Here is a 17,906-nt window from a genome sequence, read left to right as displayed (position 1 = left end):
AATTCTTTTATGGCTCTTAAGATGGTTTGCTTGTGAGAATTGCTTGCCACATTCTGAACAACAATATGGTTTCTCTCCAGTGTGAATTCGTTCATGCTGCCAAAGAGTGCTACTCTGGGAGAATCGCTTACCACATTCAGAACAGCAATATGGCTTCTCTCCAGTGTGGATTCTTTTGTGGCTTTGGAGACTGCTCATTTGTGAGAATCTGTTCCCACATTCAGAACAACAGTATGGTTTCTCACCAGTATGAATTCTTTTATGGTTCTTAAGACTGCTAAAGTCAGATAATTGTTTTCCACATTCGGAACAGCAATATGGCTTCTGTCCTTTATGACTCCGATGATGATTACTATAACTAGACATGTGCTTAAAACTTTTGCCACACTCTTGGCAGACATAAAAACGCACTAGTTTTGAACTTTGCACTTGTTGATCCGTGTTGAAGGCCTCTTTCATTGGTAGTTTCACAGTAGCCAGAGAGTCAAGCTGCATGGATGGCAGTATTGAACTCTTTGATCCCGATGCCAGGTCCTTCAGATTTTCATTATCCTGCTTCTTATGTGATCTAGACTGACTAGCGATCTGAGCAGATAAAGACACATGGAAGCTGCCACTCTCTTGCACATCTGCAGGGAAAAAAAAAAGTTTAAATTTGTATGTAATTCAGCATTCAGTCCCCATATACAAAAGAAAAAAAAAAAAAAAGACTCCAGTACAAATAAGCCCCATTGAAAACCGTTCTTTTCTTTGGACTAATCGTGAAGCATACTGTTGAATTTCCTGTGATAAGATTATTTATTTCACTGATTTGTACTCTGTTGTAATGCTTTGTTCTTAAAGACAAATTATTTTATATATATATATATATATATATATATATATATATATATATATACACACACACACACACACATACACAGTGGAACCTCGGTTCACGAACATCTCGGTACACGTACAAATTGGTTTACGACCAAAAGTTCGCCAAACTTTTGCCTCAGTTCACGACCACAAACTTGGTATACGAACAAGCCAGGTTCCCTTTCGGTTTGTACATGTTCAGTCTCTCCCTGTGCAGCGAGCAAGAGAGAGCAAGAGCGCGTGACACACACACGTGCACACACACAGAGGCAGCACACACACAGGCAGCAAGAGAGAGCCACGCGCACACACACAGGCAGCGCGCGAAAGATAGAGCCGCGCACACACACAGGCAGCGCCAGAGAGAGACAGACGCGCGCACACACACAGGAGCGCGCTAGAGAGACACACACACAGGCGCCCCAGGCTCGCAAAAGAGAGAGAGAGAGAGAGAGCGAGGGACGTATAAGGTAGAGAAGGCTTGTTTTTGTTTTCAGTTCTGTTTACAGCGATCGGTTCGTAGCCTGCATTGTTGCAATGTTACTTTTCTTGGTGGTTTATTAAATTACGGATTTTTCAAATGTTTATTTTTTCCCGTGCTTAAAACTCATTAAAAAAAAAAAAAGTGTTTTTAGCGAGCGGTTCCTAGCACTATAGCATGAACTATTGCAGTGTTAGTTTTCTCTGTTGTTCAAGGTTTTTTCAGTGTTATTCAATGTTTTAACATTTAGTTTACTATTACGCTGTGCATTCTATGGTATAATTAACTATATTTGTGCTTAAAAGTTAAAAAAAAATATATATTTACATACAGTTCATACGGTCTGGAACGGATTAATTGTATTTACATACAATCCTATGGGGGAAATTGCTTCGGTTCACGACCAAATCGGTTTACGACCAGAGTTTTGGAACGTATTATGGTCGTGAACTGAGGTTCCACTGTGTGTATATATGAGAGAGAGAGAGAGAGTCTCGCTTCCTCTGTTCTCCCATGGTTTCAAAATAAAGACATCACTCAGGAGCATGGCCAGCTGTATACAGTGATTAGCTGAGGAATATTCAAAATGGGCGTTTTTTTTTTTTTTTTTTTTTAAGGCTACACATGGCTGCTGGGCTGGCGCAGGCACAAGTGCATAGTTTTGAGTTGATCTGAGATTTTCAAAGGAACTTGCAGTATGTATAGTTTTATAGATCCAGTTTTTTTTGTACAGACGCCATTTTTGCCTTTCTAGTGTAAGCAAAATGTTAGTACAGAATCCAAGCAAGGTTTCCTACATGAGGTACTGACTCCCCACCACACTACTTAGTAACTTATTCCATGTGTCTGTGGTTCTCTGTGTGTGTAGAAAAAAAAATCTGTTGCCCTTAATAAGTTTTCATCTGTAATCAGCACATGCTCCCAATCTCTCCTCTCCTCTTTGTATTCTTGTTGAATAATTTTGTTTAAAAAAAAAAAAAAAAAGCCCTGATGAGTCATACTGATTGCCTCCATAACACTGGTCTACAAAAAATATTTTTTGTTTGCTACTGGGAAATTCCGACCAGCTCTTTATTAAGTTTTGTACACTAGCACATCAGGTTTCTGAGATACACATCATTGACATTTTGACACTTTTGAATATCAATATATCAAGACAATATCTGGAGTTTGAACTCTGTCCCACCAAAATTGTTTTGATGTGTTTATTCTGAAAACAAACCAGAAGATGATACCAGCATGTTCTCCACAAGCTCCACATAACTCTCTGCTCTGTGACTGCCAAGAAAATTCTGGACAACCTGCACAAATGCCCATGCTGCTGATTCAGTTGGCTTCAGTTCCCTTTTGAACCTATTGTGAAGCATCAGTTCATGGATATCACGACCAACAAAAACACCTTCCTTAGTTCTGGCTTCACTTTTCTCAAGACCAAACTTATTTCTTAAATGCATTGCCATTTCTGTCCATCTCCTTGACAAAATTTTCAAAGTAATGGTGAATCTAACAAACAAAATGTCCTGAAATGCAGTGTTATGTTAAGGAATCGGTAAAGCAGACAACCACCTGCAGCGTCAAGTCTGAGTTGTGTCATTATGCTTAAGAGTCATATAAGACTTGGTAATCATCCATCCATCCATCCATTTTCCAACCCGCTGAATCCGAACACAGGGTCACGGGGGTCTGCTGGAGCCAATCCCAGCCAACACAGGGCACAAGGCAGGGAATCAATCCTGAGCAGGGTGCCAACCCACCGCAGGACACACACAAACACACCCACACACCAAGCACACACTAGGGCCAATTTAGAATCGCCAATCCACCTAACCTGCATGTCTTTGGACTGTAGGAGGAAATCGGAGCGCCCAGAGGAAACCCACGCAGACACGGGGAGAACATGCAAACTCCACGCAGGGAGGACCCGGGAAGCGAACCCAGGTCCCCAGATATCCCAACTGCGAGGCAGCAGCGCTACCCACTGCACCACCGTGCCACCCACTTGGTAATCAGTAACAAATATTTTTTACGCTAATTAAAAATGAATCGTTTTTAAATAAAATTAGTAATGATAAGGTAAACAACTCACAGCTGTTAGTAGTGTGTGGCATCCCTAGTAGAATTACCGGTATTTATCAAAATGGTTATCCATCTTTACTGTCCAGTCACCCTAGTTGTCCATGACCTGGAACAACAGAACTAAAAAACGGCACATGCTGGACGAAAACAGTTTTCAGATTTGCAGTCAGCAAGTGAAATTTGTTAAAGAACAGGTGAAAGAATCCCAGTAGCAAAATGCTTGTTGACCAGTGTAATTTTAATTTTAAACATTTCAATCATGTCCCCTCTTAATCTCCATTTGCTTCAACTGAAAAGGTTTGACTCTTTCAGCGTCCTCTCATAGCTCATACATCTCAGTCCCAGAATCAGCCTTGTCATCCTCCTCTGGACTTTCTCTAGCACTGCTACAGGTTTTTCACGTGTGTTTGCATAAGCTGCATATTGTCACTGTCATATCTGTCCATCCACATGCAACAACTCTACTCACAGTGAACCAATTTCATAGACGTTTGGCCCGCTTATTCTTCAAGGACATTTGTCAGGAAAGTTACATTTTTGTTTGGATGTCTCAGATAGATAGTGTCATACCCGCTCTCACGTATGCCATAAAGCTCAGGGTTCTGATCACAAGTGTGTCAGATTTACCAGAAGTATGCTCTGGGTATGCATCTGTGTGCAGTGAACTTTCTGACACTAACATTGCCCTGCACTGGAGTACTAAAATTTCTGTACATCAGGCTTACGTGAAATATGGCAAAAACTACAGACTTTGTATTCCTAAATTTGGTGAATTCATCAGGGTCCATTTACTTTCAGTGGCCTTCATTCAGCCCAGGTCATCTGAACAAAAATATATGTGTACTGTGGCAAACGACCCAGTTGAGACTATGGCTGGAAACAATGCTACTCAGTACATGACAGTGTAACGGTTGTCACATATTTTTATTTTTGTGTGTGCTTTTAACTGTTTCTGCCGCTTGCTTCCTTAGAGATTATGTCCAAAGGAATAATTGACTGTGGGATATTTCTTTAAGGGGAGTATGGGTCCAAAAAGTGCCTGTGGGTCCTTGCTAAAATAACTTTGGTGTGACGTAAGAGGAAGAATCTTCTTTAAAAGGCAAGAAGGCGCGTATTTTAAAGGAGAGAGACAAAAGGAAAGAAGAGAGGAGGGAGAAGGAAGAAGAAAGTTTGTTTAAAGAAGTATCTGGGAAGAAGTGATTGGTAAAGCACGTAAGGCTCCGTAAATACGGTTGGATGTAACGAAAAGGAGTGTGGGCTAATCGGAAAGGATCTTCGGAGTGCAAGACTTTAAGTGGCATTTGTGATGCGGGCAGCGACCATGGATGGACGCTAACGCTTAGACTCCCGGGTGAGACGGATTTCAGCTTTTAACAAAGAATCGTCACCAAGCCGGTGAGATTGCTCCTTTTACCTATAAATACAGTTTACTAGTCAGCAGAGCGTAGTTGACTGGATTATTCACGGACTTCCCAGGCCGTGTGGCTAGAGACTTTAAATCAAATTAATATAAAAGGGACTGGGAAACGTGTGGGGATTGTGTCTAATTTATATTTGTATATATGTGTATATATGTGTATTCATACGGGTATTTATTGTGAATATATTGGGGTTGTTGATAAATAGGATATATTTCCGTTTCTTTTCCTGGCTTTCTTTCTTGCTTTCTTTCTGTATATTATAGAAGGGTAAAAGGGGGTGGCCTGTTACTTAGTGTTTATTTTGGATAAGGATTGATTTAAAGAGTGTTTTATGATTGGTTTGATTTATAATATATATTCTTTTGGTTTGGTTAAACAACTGTTGGGTGATTATTTTTTGTATAAATCCATAAACAACTCCATCTGGGGACATCAAAATTGGGTCTAAGGTTCTGTCGGTTTTCGGACATAATAGTATTATATTTCCTAAGAGTAGGAGTTTTTTGTGTGTTCCGGGCTCCTCATCCAACAATTAGGGGAGTTCGCTACAACAGGAGTCGGAGGGCAAGGTGCCCTGGCAGTTACATCTATTATGATCACTCCTGATAAAGCAATCTAATAAGAATCATAATAATTCTTTACATTTATATAGCGCTTTTCTCACTACAGTGAATGGGAGGCCACCAACAATCACCACTAATGTCAACCTGGATGATGTGATGGCCGCCATTCTTGCACCAGCATGCTCACCACACATTAGCTCTTAGATGGTGAAGTGGTGACAGGAGAGACAGCCAATCAGAGACAGGGGATGATTAGTGTGCTAGAATGACTATGGAGGGCAATATAGCTGGGATGTCAGGACACACCCTGCTCTTTATGAAGGAAGCCCAGTGATCTTTTATGATCACAGAAAGTCAGGACCTTGCTTTTACATCTTATCCAAAGGTCAGCGCCATTTTTAACATCACTGCACTGGGGCATTGGGATCCAAATTCAGAACACAGGGTAAGCACCCCCTGCTGGCCTCACCAACATCTTTACCAGCAGCAACCCGAAGCTTTTCCCAGATGGTCTCCCATCCAAGTATAGGCCGGGCACAAACATGCTTAGCTTCTAGTGGATGACCTCTTCTCGAGTGCATGTGGTATGGCATATTTCCATTTGTATGGGCACTCAATGCCCAATCCTCTTTAATAAAATCCCTGTGTGTGTCCATGTGTCCGTGTGTGTGTGTGTGTGTGTCTTCTGGTGAAGTGCGCATGCGTGGGGCACGGTGCGATGCTTCAAAGGCCGCCTGACGCATCACACAAGACAGAGAGGGCGGGACTTTGCTAAGTGAATACTCAGATATTTTCAAAATCAATACTGGACTTATCCCTTCTAACACTAACATTCTTTCAAGTGGTGAAGGTGCTTCAGAGCGGTCTAAAATGTTATCCAAATTATTACAAACTTGTACAGCTGGCACTTACTTTGCTTGCTGGAACAGCCATTTCAGGAAGAACCCATTTCTACAATGTCACAGCAGAGATTCTGAGCTCTTGCAAGACTTCATACTATATTGGATTTGACAGCTAAGCTTATGACAGAGAATATCATTAAAGTGTACACAAACTCTAAAGAGAGATGCGTAGTTCTGCTCTGAAAAATGTAAGCATTAACAAGCAGTACTTGGACTGTGTCCTGAACAGGTTATTGGAGTTCCAGAAAAGACAGGTAGTTGCAATCGGTTTAGTGGGCTGCATCAGGAGTGAGCAGGAGGAGGAGTATAGGAACCTAATCAAGGACTTTGTTAAATGGTGCGACTCAAGCCACCTACAACTGAACACCAGCAAAATCAAGGAGCTGGTGGTGGATTTTAGGAGGCCCAGGCCCCTCATGAACGCCGTGATAATCAGAGGTGACTGTGTGCAGAGGGTGCAGACCTATAAATACCTGGGAGTGCAGCTGGATGATAAATTGGACTGGACTGCCAATACTGATGCTCTGTGCAAGAGAGGACAGAGCTGACTATACTTCCTTAGAAGGCTGACGTCCTTCAACATCTCCAATAAGATGCTGCAGATGTTCTACCAGACGGTTGTGGTGCGTGCCCTCTTCTACACGGTGGTGTGCTGGGGAGGCAGCATAAAGAGAAGGACGCCTCACACCTGGACAAACTGGTGAGGAAGGTAGGCTCTATTGTAGGCATGGAGCTGGAGAGTTTGACATCCGTGGCAGAGCGACGGGCACTGAGCAGGCTCCTGCCAATTATGGAGAATCCACTGCATCCACTAAACAGTATCATCTCCAGACAGAGGAGCAGCTTCTGTTGCTGTCAATATCCTGCTCCACTGACAGACTGAGGAGATCGTTCCTCCCCCACACTATGCGACTCTTCAATTACACCGGGGGGCGTAATCGTTAACATTTTTCAAAGTTATTGTCTGTTGTACCTGCATTTTTATCACTCTTTAATATTGTTTTTTTATCAGTTTGCTGCTGCTGGAGTACAGTCATGGCCGAAATTATCAGCACCCCTGGAATTTTCCCAGAAAATGCACCATTTCTCCCAGATAATTGTTGCAATTACAAATGATTTTGTATATACATGTTTATTTCCTTTATGTGCATTGGAACACCACAAAAAAACAGAGAAAAAAAGCCAAACCTGACATCATGTCACAGAGAACTCCAAAAATGGGCCAGACAAAATTATTGGCACCTTTTCAAAATCCTTCTGGGCGAATGTCTTGTGGTTAGATGAGACCAAGGTAGAGCTTTTTGGTAAAGCTCATCATTCTACTGTTTACAGAAAACGGAATGGGGCCTACGAAGAAAAGAACACAGTACTACAGTCAAACATGGTGGAGGTTCTAAGATGTTTTGGGGATGTTTTGCTGCCTCTGGCACTGGATGCCTTGACTGTGTGCAAGGCATCATGAAATCTGAAGACTACCAAAAGATATTGGGGCGCAATGTAGGGCCCAGTGTCAGAAAGCTGGGTCTGCGTCAGAGGTCATGGGTGTTCCAGCAGGACAATGACCCCAAGTATACCTCTAAAAGCACCCAGAAATGGTTGAAGACAAAGCGCTGGAGAGTTCTGAATTGGCCAGCAATGAGTCCGGATCTAAATCCGATTGAACACTTATGGAGAGATCTCAAAATTGCTGTTGGGAGAAGACGCCCTTCAAATCTGAGAGACCTTGAGCAGTTTTCAAAAGATGAGTGGTCGGAAATTCCAGTTGAGAGGTGTAACAAGCTTGTTGATGGTTATAGGAAGCGCTTAATTTCAGTTATTTTTTTCCAAAGGGCGTGCAACCAAATATTAAGTTGAGGGTGCCAATAATTTTGTCCACCCAGTTTTTGAGTTTTGTGTGACATGATGTCAGATTTGGCTTTTTTTCTGTTTTTTTGTGTTCCAATGCATATAAAGGAAATAAACGTGTATATACCAAAACATTTGTAATTGCAACAAATTTCGGCCATGACTGTATGCGAATTTCCCCTTGGGGATTAATAAAGTATCTATCTATCTATCTGTGTGTGGCCCAAATGTGCCTGCTGACTCGAAAGAATTAATATCAACACATCATAAAATTTTCAGTTTTTTTTGTTTGCCTTTGCACGTGGCTCCCCCCAAAATTTTAATGCCATGTTATGCTAGTTAATGGATGCACAAGGTTAGCTGTTCCAATACTTGCTTGTATTTAGCTACCTGTATTTATTTTTTCTTCATATGCATTAACGGTGCTTTCTAGACAAAGACATCAACAAGTTATGAAGTGGAATGATTTTAAGAAAGTTACTGTAATGTCATAAGAATTATCTAATTAATCCTACTACCTAAGCATACCTCCATTTTAGGTCAGCAGGGGATATGTGCAAGGGTTTGATTGTGTTTATACCCTTAAGATCTGCACTTGGGGACGTCAGTCAGTAATATTATAATCTCATATATATTTCTCTTCTGGTTCGTCCTGCTTCCACTTCAAAACCGGTCTTTGCCCACACTCAGCCGACACGGCATTTCTCGATTCCTATTCGTCCTCTTCCAAACCCTTCTCCATGCTGCATTGGGACTCTAGACCAGCAGTGCAAACACTGTCATGCACTATACTGGCTTGCTGAGTGTAATACATCCAACAAGTACCCGAGGTGCTGCCACAACGGTAAAGTAGCTTTACCACTCTTGCGGGAGCCACCTGTGTCTTTACAACAGCTTCTTACACAGAAAACATCAGAAGTTAAAAATTATCGTGAACACACTTCGAGAATACAACTCTTCTCTAGTGTTTGCTTCCATGGGTGCACAGATAACTCAACCTCCTGGCCACGGACCATACTGTTTTAAAAGACACGGGAAAATTGATCACCAAAGCTCACCACTATACGCTAACACTTCTACCTCTCCAGGATATGGACAGGTGTATGTTTTTGACACAGCGCAAGCTACTGAAGTACACTTACAAAATAAAGCAAACTCTGCATGCAGCGAAAATTTACTTATCCAGCTAGATTTCATGCTCAGAACCATCAACCCCTTCACTAAATCATTCAAACACATGCATGAAATCGCTCAGTCCAATCCAGCAGCATCTGAACGAATGGTTTTCAAGGAAAACCCTGGGCAGGATTTATGACGATACAATGCCCTAATATGTCACACCAATGTTTCAGTGATTTTCGTCGGAGAAGATGGCGAAATGCCTGTCTAAAGGGACATTTGCATCTATCCCATAGTCAACTCCTGTAAACAGATTTCCACGCTCAATATGCGATCCTATGGTTTACCCACTTTTATTCCCTTATGGAGACATTGGCTTGCACAAAGATTTACAACATGTTCCTGATAAAAGAGCCGCCAAGCGAATAAGGCTTACTCAATGCCAGTTTTACGTGTACAGATTAGCAATGAGGAATACATTTAGTATTTTGCACTCCAGTGGCAAACTATTCCAACAGTACGTCGTAGATGCGTATGTTAAAACGGAGGGCGCACATCTCAACTATCTCAGATTACATCAACAAGATATGTGCATGGAACAATACAAAGGACTATCAGACGCACTGCAAGCAAACGCTGAAAATAACAACGTACATGTAGGCAAAATTATCATATTACCGTCCACATTTCCAGGAAGTCCAAGATACATGCAACAAAACTATCAGGATGCCATTGCCAAAGTACGTAAATTCAGAAAGCCTGATTTATGTATCACTTTCACATGTAATCCTGCTTGGCCGGAAATTCTACATGCACTGTCGGATACCCAAAGACCGGAGCACAGACCTGGTATTGAAGTAGGAGTCTTTTGGATTAAGCTGCAGGAATTACTTAGAGACATTCTACAACAACATCTTTTTGGGGTTGTTAGATAGATAGATAGATAGATAGATAGATACTTTATTAATCCCAATGGGAAATTACACCGCCATATGCTACGGCGGGCGTCAGCTAGTAAAAGATAATAGGCTAGCTGGCTGCAGCAGAAAGAGGGTCATTTTTTACTGGATCACATGTCTGCCTGGGGGGGGGTTGCCAAGCAGGATCCTAAGCGGTTTTGTCATGTGGTGGGCACAGCAACATGCTGTACCAGTGCATGCTCCCTAACCTGACCTGACTTGTTATTTATGCCAGCTCAAATGCCCTCTTACAATCTCTAAGATCACCCTCAACAAACAATTTCCTCAGATGTCCGGTACAATGTTAGGTTGGTCCTTAAATTTTGTTAAATGTCAGTTGTGAACACTCTGCAATTATTGTGTTATCTTTATGTTATAAACTGTAGTGTACATAGTTCCAGAGATGATTGTGTTCTTTCATCTGTTCGTACATTCATATATTTTAAAATTATGCAAACTCAGCAGGTATTTGCAATGTGTCAGTCAAGCATAACATGCAAAGACTTTAATGGATTCACACAGAGCAGTAGTGTTTCACTCCTCGATGGACCTCTTGTGTAAAATGAAGCAATGGTGGTGGTGGCAAGTTCGTTGTACTCAAATTCATATTTATGTTTTATGTCAATGCAATGCAAGTTGGGCAAATGGACCTTCTTGGGATTAAAATGGAGTTCCAACCACTGGAGAAAAAAAAAAACAAAAAACCTCACACTGTTAAGGGTCCCAAACCAGGTGGGTCATCGTGTGAGGGGGGTATGGCGGCGTGCTATCAGTGCATGCCCCCAACCTGGACGGTGTAGTTCTGTGCAGTTTGCCAAAGTTTCTACAGATATTCCAGACTGAACACTGCCACTGGGCACAGCGTGTACTCTAACATAATGAAGTACATTCAAAGAGTATTCCAGTGTGGTAATTAATTTGTCTTGTTATGATATTTTGTAATAGTTGTGAGGTTTGGATTTTATATCTTAAAGTAATTAAGCACATTTAGCAAAGTTCACTATATAATGTCAAAGCGTTTTCATGTAACTTAGGGCAGCTGAGATGGGATACAAGCAGACTACATTGGGCTGTCAGCAGGAAACTACAGTATGTGTTTTATTTACTGCATGACAAAGGCAGCTGCCTTCAGCTTCTGTGCTGATAAAGAATGGAGCTGAAAATGACAAAGCAAACACATGATGCTGGATATTAATGATCTACTTGTTTTTGCTGACCGTGTTTACTTATAACTTAGTACGGTTCATTTTGCCCTGTGTCTGGCTAGCAACTGGAAGCAGCCAATGATGATAAGAAACTTTGTATGATGTAAGTGATCTAATTCTGTACCCTTTACTTGTGTATAGAAAAGACCTCATCTACCAGAAAAGGTGAGCATCTTGTTACAAAATGCTGTGTGTGTCTGCTGTGATAGAAGTGCTCCCTCTTCAAAGAGAATAAATGGTTTATGATTTAAACTTCCTCCTGCCTGTTTTCTCTTACAGGTTTTTGGCTCACCCAGGGGGTGACGGCCATTATTGCCACACCAGATAAATAGAAGCAAGGCTGACAGAAGGACAGGGCGCCAGGTCAGTAAGGCACTGTAGCATAAGCATGTTCACCAGCCTGTTGTCTGTGCTGCAAAGGAAGGCGAGTGCTGGCAGTAGCACAGTGAGGGTCCAAAGGAAGCACAGGCAGATGTTATTAAGAGGTTTTGGTCCCGTCAATATGAGGCATAATAATTGAAAGTGCCATATGGGAAGGACGGGCATCCCAACCAAGAGAGGAGAAGGTCCCTTGCACAGACAGGACACCCCAGGTGAATGGATGGACATCCCGGCCAAGAGAGAAGAAAGTTTCTTGGTCGGACAGGAAGCCGGTCAGATATATTTACAAGACCTTCACTGGCTGGGATAAAAGGGAATGATAGGGAAGGACTGTCTCTAGGGACTGTTTATTCCCAGAGGAAGCTAGATAGCAGCAGCCCTAGATATCGATACCCGTTCAGACACCAGCAGGTAATGCTGGGAATTGTAGTCCAGTGGCACAGCCCTGCTGGGATCGATGGGTGCCACAAGAAGGTGCTGCAGAGAGTTACACTCCATACTATTTGGGACTTCCTAATGACCCGAAAGTGCTTCCAATGGACGAAACTCTGGCACTGGATGTACTCCCGGGTCCTCAATAAAAGGGAACACACTGCCTTGACTGGGTGAGTCGAAGCTGGGAGGAAGGAAGGCAACACCCGTCTTGGAGGAGTAGCAGTGCAATGAAGAGGGAGGAAGAATGAAAGAAGGAGAGACGACCTGTTTATTGTTTGTACATGGTATTCTTGCAATAAGACCCCCTTTATTTGTACCTGGGACGGTTTTGTGTGTTCGTGTTTGGGGTTCTGTGGCCGCTCCCTAGCCTTCATATTATATAAGCTGCACAAAAAAAGGAATTACTCAACAACAGTAGACTAAGTGTTAACCCGAGGGTAGCCCACCAGTGATTATCTCAGTTTTCTGTCTTTGCAGGTTGGCAGTGAGGTCCAGCAATACAGCATCAGATCCACAAAAGGAGTCAACATGGCATCTACATAACAGAATGGTAGGCATTAGTGTAGCACCACTTCATGGAAAACAACAGATAGTACTGGTAAAAATGCAGCATACCAGTAAAAAAGTGCATATTCCAAAAATTAGATCACACCATTGTAAAAAAAAAACAGTCAAATGGTTCATAAATAAGGAATCAAGCTGAAGCTGACAATTGAAAAAAACGTTTCATTAATCAAATCACATGTAGATTTGAACCAGTTGCACCAGAAAATAAGATTTTAGTTATATCAGAAATCAAAGCAGAATCCATATCCAAGATAAAAAAGCACTCAATTGTCATTGAGTAAAACAATAAAACAAACTACTGTGAAAGAAATTAAGAAGTGCAAAAAGTGAAAATGCACAAAAAGGAGTGGCATCAAGTGGGCACCAGCATGCATACCCCCTGATTTTAGGTGCACTTTAAACAAACAGGAAGCCCCAGAAATAATGATAGGATGGGTGCCCACACAGACAAGATGTAACCTTGCGGGTGAAGCACTCGCCTCATTTGACTGACAGCAGTTGATTCAGTGTGGATCACGACCAGCTAACCCTTACTGCTGCTGGGGTACTGAGTCTAAGGGAGGACATTAGACAACCATACGTCCCACTGACACCCTCCATACAGGCCCTTTTCACTGTAGTACTCCCTGCTATCCATTGTACAAGGCAGGTAACCTGGAAGTTATCTGGCCCTATAAAAAGGGAACTGGGGCTAAAGACTACAAGGACAGCTGGGGAAACTGGGGGGAGGCCCTGCCAGATGGCCCAGTAGCTCCACAGAGTAACCCGACCTCTGGAACTGATTGAGGAACTAAATCATTGTCATATGGCAACTACCTGTAAGGCAGGAGACATCAGCATGATGGACTTCATGAGAGGCTAAAACACAAATGCCAAGCTAAAACAAAATCCATAAGGAAGAGCATTACTGGCTTTGACGCATGTTTTGTTTTGCTGTTTCAACTCTAACTTTGTACCAGTAACATGAAGAATGACCGATAACGAATCCAGTGTATGAACCCTGCAGAACTTAATGCTCTCCTGCCAAGTCCCAAAGGCTCTTTGAAATCTCTGCTACTCACAAGAGCAATAAAAACATTAGTCCCTTAGGAATTTCAATACTTTCTTGCAAACACATTTATGCAGAAATGGGGAGTACAAGCAAACTACACACGGACAAGAACCAAGCATGGATGCTGGCTCTAAATAGTGTGCCACAAATTTAAAGTATATATACGTATGTTGGGCTATGATGGAGAAGAGCATTTGAACTACTGACAACTAAAACCTACCTAGTCAGACTTACCCGAATCACGGCCATTTACGCTACAAATATCCGACTGTCCCTGTTTGATCCTGACCTCACTTTGTAGTTTAGACACACCTTTTCTGTGGCTTAAAATAATCAGTTTCTAATTAATAATGTTGAAATGTGAGAAATGCGGAAAGTATAGGGTGCAGCAAGACAGATCATATTACCAAATCCTACCAATAAAAATTCCATTGTAGTTATTCTAATTTTTTTATGGAGTTATATCTCTCTATTATAAAAGAAAATCTTTTGACGAGACGAGACTATTGGCAAGAGATTTTTTTCAAGTCCCGCCCTCCTCTCAACCATTTCCTGTTAACGTCCCACGCCCACGGTCCTCTCACCTCTCATTCGTGTGAATGCTTTTGTTAGACACAGTTCCTGCGCTCTCATCTCTTATAAATTTTTATGTTTTCTTCACTTTAAGTTCCCAATAAAAGAAAACTTATTATGTCTAAATCTTATTGAAGACTTTCATCCCGAAGGGTTATCAACAGAAGAAATTAGTACACAGGCAATCCTAGCACCAAGAAAATGAATTAACGTGAAAATTGTCGATCAGTTACACGGCAAATTGGTTAAACGGTTATCAATAGACTATGCTGAAGCAGATGGTGATGATGGTGCGGAAGTTGAAAACTTCAACTTACAATATCCTGTAGAATATACACAACCGTTAACCGAACAGTCTTTCACCGCATGAATTACAGTTGAAAGAAGGATGTATCGTAATGTTATTGCAAAATTTATGTATGAGTGATGGGACAAGATTAGTTGTATTCAAAATTGGTCGAACAATTCTGACATTCAAACTTTTAACAGGCGACAAGAAAGGTAATGTAGTACATCTTCCGTGGATAACATTAGACACCAAAGGAGATCTTGATATGCCATTCGTATTAAAACGTTTATCCCGTTAGAATAGCTTTTGCTATGACAAATAAAAAAATCACAGGGACAAACAATAGAAAAAATCGGTTTATTTATTAGAGAGAAAGAAACGATATTCACTCACGGGCTTTGCGTTGTGAACGATGTAACTCAAAACACGGAATCATAATTCAATGTGTTATTCACGAAAAGTTAATTCCAAAAATTGTTTTTACTGAAGTTTTACAGTAAAAGTTTAAGTTTAAAAAGTATTTGCATGTTTATTTCAAAGTCAAGCAGAACGAAATCGTATAAAGCAATGAATAACTCTAACGCAGCGCTTCCCGATTGGGGGAAGCGAGCAACTGTTGCTGGGGGTGCCAGAATCCATTGTGGAAGAAAAATGAAAAACATTATTTGTACAAAATCTTAATTTATCTATCCATTCCTAAATAATTAAATGGGCAGGCCATTTCGTATCAGTGCAATACGCTGCTTGTTAAAACGGATGACTTCCGCTCTTACGTGCACTTAGTGCTGCTTGGGTATTATGAACTATCGTATCTGTTCAAGTTGTATTTAAATTTTAAATATAAGTAAGTTTTATTTAGTCGACAGAAATATCTTTGGTAGGAATGCAAGTTAAATTTAGTCATCATTGCATAAATATTTCTTCACCATAGAAATTTAAAGACTAAATTCAACTTACATTCCTATCAAAGATATTTCTGTCGACTAAACAGAACCTACTTATATCTAAATAGAACTTGAAAAGATATATTTTTTCGAATCTGACTGCGCATTTTAGATCGACTTGACGCACACTACATCGAGCCCGCGTGCTATTGTGCTCTCACCTGCCTGCCTCAATAAGTCACCATCGCTTCGCTCTTACTTTTTTACTGTTCATTTAATCATGGCTAGTCGTGAAAAAATTAGAAAATGGATGGAGGATTACACTGAGTATGGCTTTACCAAAACAATTATTGATGGAGTAGACAGACCGCAGTGTGTGCTTTGCAATGCAATATTTTCCAATTCCAACTTAAAGCCATCAAAGCTCAGTGAACATTTCTCAAGGGGGTGCGAAATCGGCCTCATCCATCACAGGGGGTGCAAGGGTAAAATGAACCGGGAAGCGCTGCTCTAACGCAACATGAAACATAATTTTCTTTCATTTATTATGTTTTACTGTTTTTTACTATGGTTAATTACTCACTGTAATGTAAATTAGTTAGGCCTATTATGCATATGTAACAATTCCCATGAAAATAATCTGTTTAAATTGTACATCCGCTTCCCCATGCGCGAGTGGCACAGCCATGGAGTGGCTAGTGCGTAGCGCCCACCCAGGGTTTGGCGAGCAAAGCGAGCAGGGGGCAGAGCCCCCTAGTCACTTACATGTTCCAGCCTGGCATACAGATGATTGCACTTGTTGTTCTTTCATGCTTATGCATTCCTCATTGCCTTCGTCTCCTGGTTCAGAATATTTAGGATTCAGTCCGAGCTGCAGAGGAGGGCCATCATTCCCACTAGTACACTCCAAATAAGTCTCTTTTGGCAATACAGGGCACTCCTGTAAGTGCAGGTCATTCTTTGAATATGCTTCATCCTTAACGCTTTCGGTCTCAAGGTTCTGAATTCCAAGGCCAAATGAGTCACATTCAGAGTCCTCTATTTTAACGCAAACAAGTCCCCCTTCACATTCCTCCTCCTTAACAGAATTTCCTTCTTCACAGTTTTTCAGGGTAATGCAGCGACTCCCCGGTGCAAAGTGGACAGTATATGACTCGCAGATCTCTTCCTTAATGTGGGCTACCCTTCGCTTCATGTCTTCTTTGGAGGAGTCCATCTTCGATGTTTGATAGGTCTGTTTTACCAATGTGTTCATGCATCTGATAAGATCCCTTTTCACAATCAGACTTCTTAGCCTTTATACCAGTATATGTGGTTGTGTGGCCATATTGTCTGATGTCTTGTTCTTCTCTGTGGAAATAAAAAACAGGTAAAATATTGGGGTTATAAAAGATAAAATTTACAATTGGATAGTTATCAAATTATAAAACTACAACTATGAAAAAATGATCAGGGTGACCTTCATATAGCAAAGGAGGATTGAGCAGTATGGCCTAAAATCCATATCATGGTATACCTGAAAATTCTGCTAGATACTGATATAATTTATAGAAGTTGCCTTTAACCTTCCCAGGAATTTAATAAAAGGCAATCCTAAATATGTCTCTGTGGGTGGGATGGATTCTTTAGAAACAGCGTTACTGTTTAGGGGGCACAACTGCCCCAACCTCTATCCCAATATCTTATGTGTGGTTCCGCCTGATTCCGACTCATTGGTGGGAATCAAAAACAAGTTTCGGACATCTGAACAGGGTATGATGGCAGTTTCGGTCAAGTGATGGACATTAGGTAATGGTGGGTTTGAACATTAGGTAGAGATGGGAAGAACCAGAAGGAAGAGAGTATTTTGCATAAGTGATGAGAATTGTAATAAACGTAAGCTCGCTGAATTTGCTAATTGCTCATTTCACTTGATTTGGGTCCGTGTATGCATCACGCAATAAAACTGGATTTTACTACCTTCCTGAAACTCCATGTGCCTTCTTTGAGCAGCATGTTTCTGCCACAACAAAGCTTATGTGGAGGAGCTAATAATGATAATGGGAAAACTGTAGATAAAAACAGTCCACTTTTTAATCTCAACCCCAAAGTGGATGAAGGCCTCATCAGGATTGGAGATTGGCCTAAAGACGCACAAATGGAGAGTGGTGAAGTGTATCCTAGACACCATCATATTTCTATCTTGCTAGTACGCTACTATCATGAATATGTGAAACATCAGGGTGGTCACTTTACGGAGGGAGCTGTTACAGCTGTGGACTTGTCAGCTCTATCTTACGTACATGTGTCACCTG

At 41.3% G+C, this 17,906-nt stretch overlaps 1 protein-coding gene across 1 annotated transcript in view; it reads right to left on the bottom strand.

The window, feature by feature from the left end:
• The window catches only part of LOC114663734 (zinc finger protein 184-like), a 36,622-nt gene extending 19,794 nt beyond the window's left edge, over positions 1 to 16,828 (bottom strand). Inside the window, exons 1-2 of the mRNA XM_051932092.1 lie at positions 16,378 to 16,828; positions 246 to 629 (exon numbers count right to left, since the gene is read on the bottom strand). Of these exons, the coding sequence (XP_051788052.1) occupies positions 246 to 629; positions 16,378 to 16,828 (835 nt within the window). The remainder of the gene's footprint in view (positions 1 to 245; positions 630 to 16,377) is intronic.
• Between the last annotated feature and the right edge of the window lie 1,078 nt (positions 16,829 to 17,906).

Source organism: Erpetoichthys calabaricus, chromosome 1 (assembly GCF_900747795.2).
Source record: "Erpetoichthys calabaricus chromosome 1, fErpCal1.3, whole genome shotgun sequence".
NCBI lineage: Eukaryota > Metazoa > Chordata > Cladistia > Polypteriformes > Polypteridae > Erpetoichthys > Erpetoichthys calabaricus.
The sequence above is the reverse complement of the archived record's forward strand: the minus strand, read 5'-3'. Positions and strand labels throughout refer to the sequence as shown.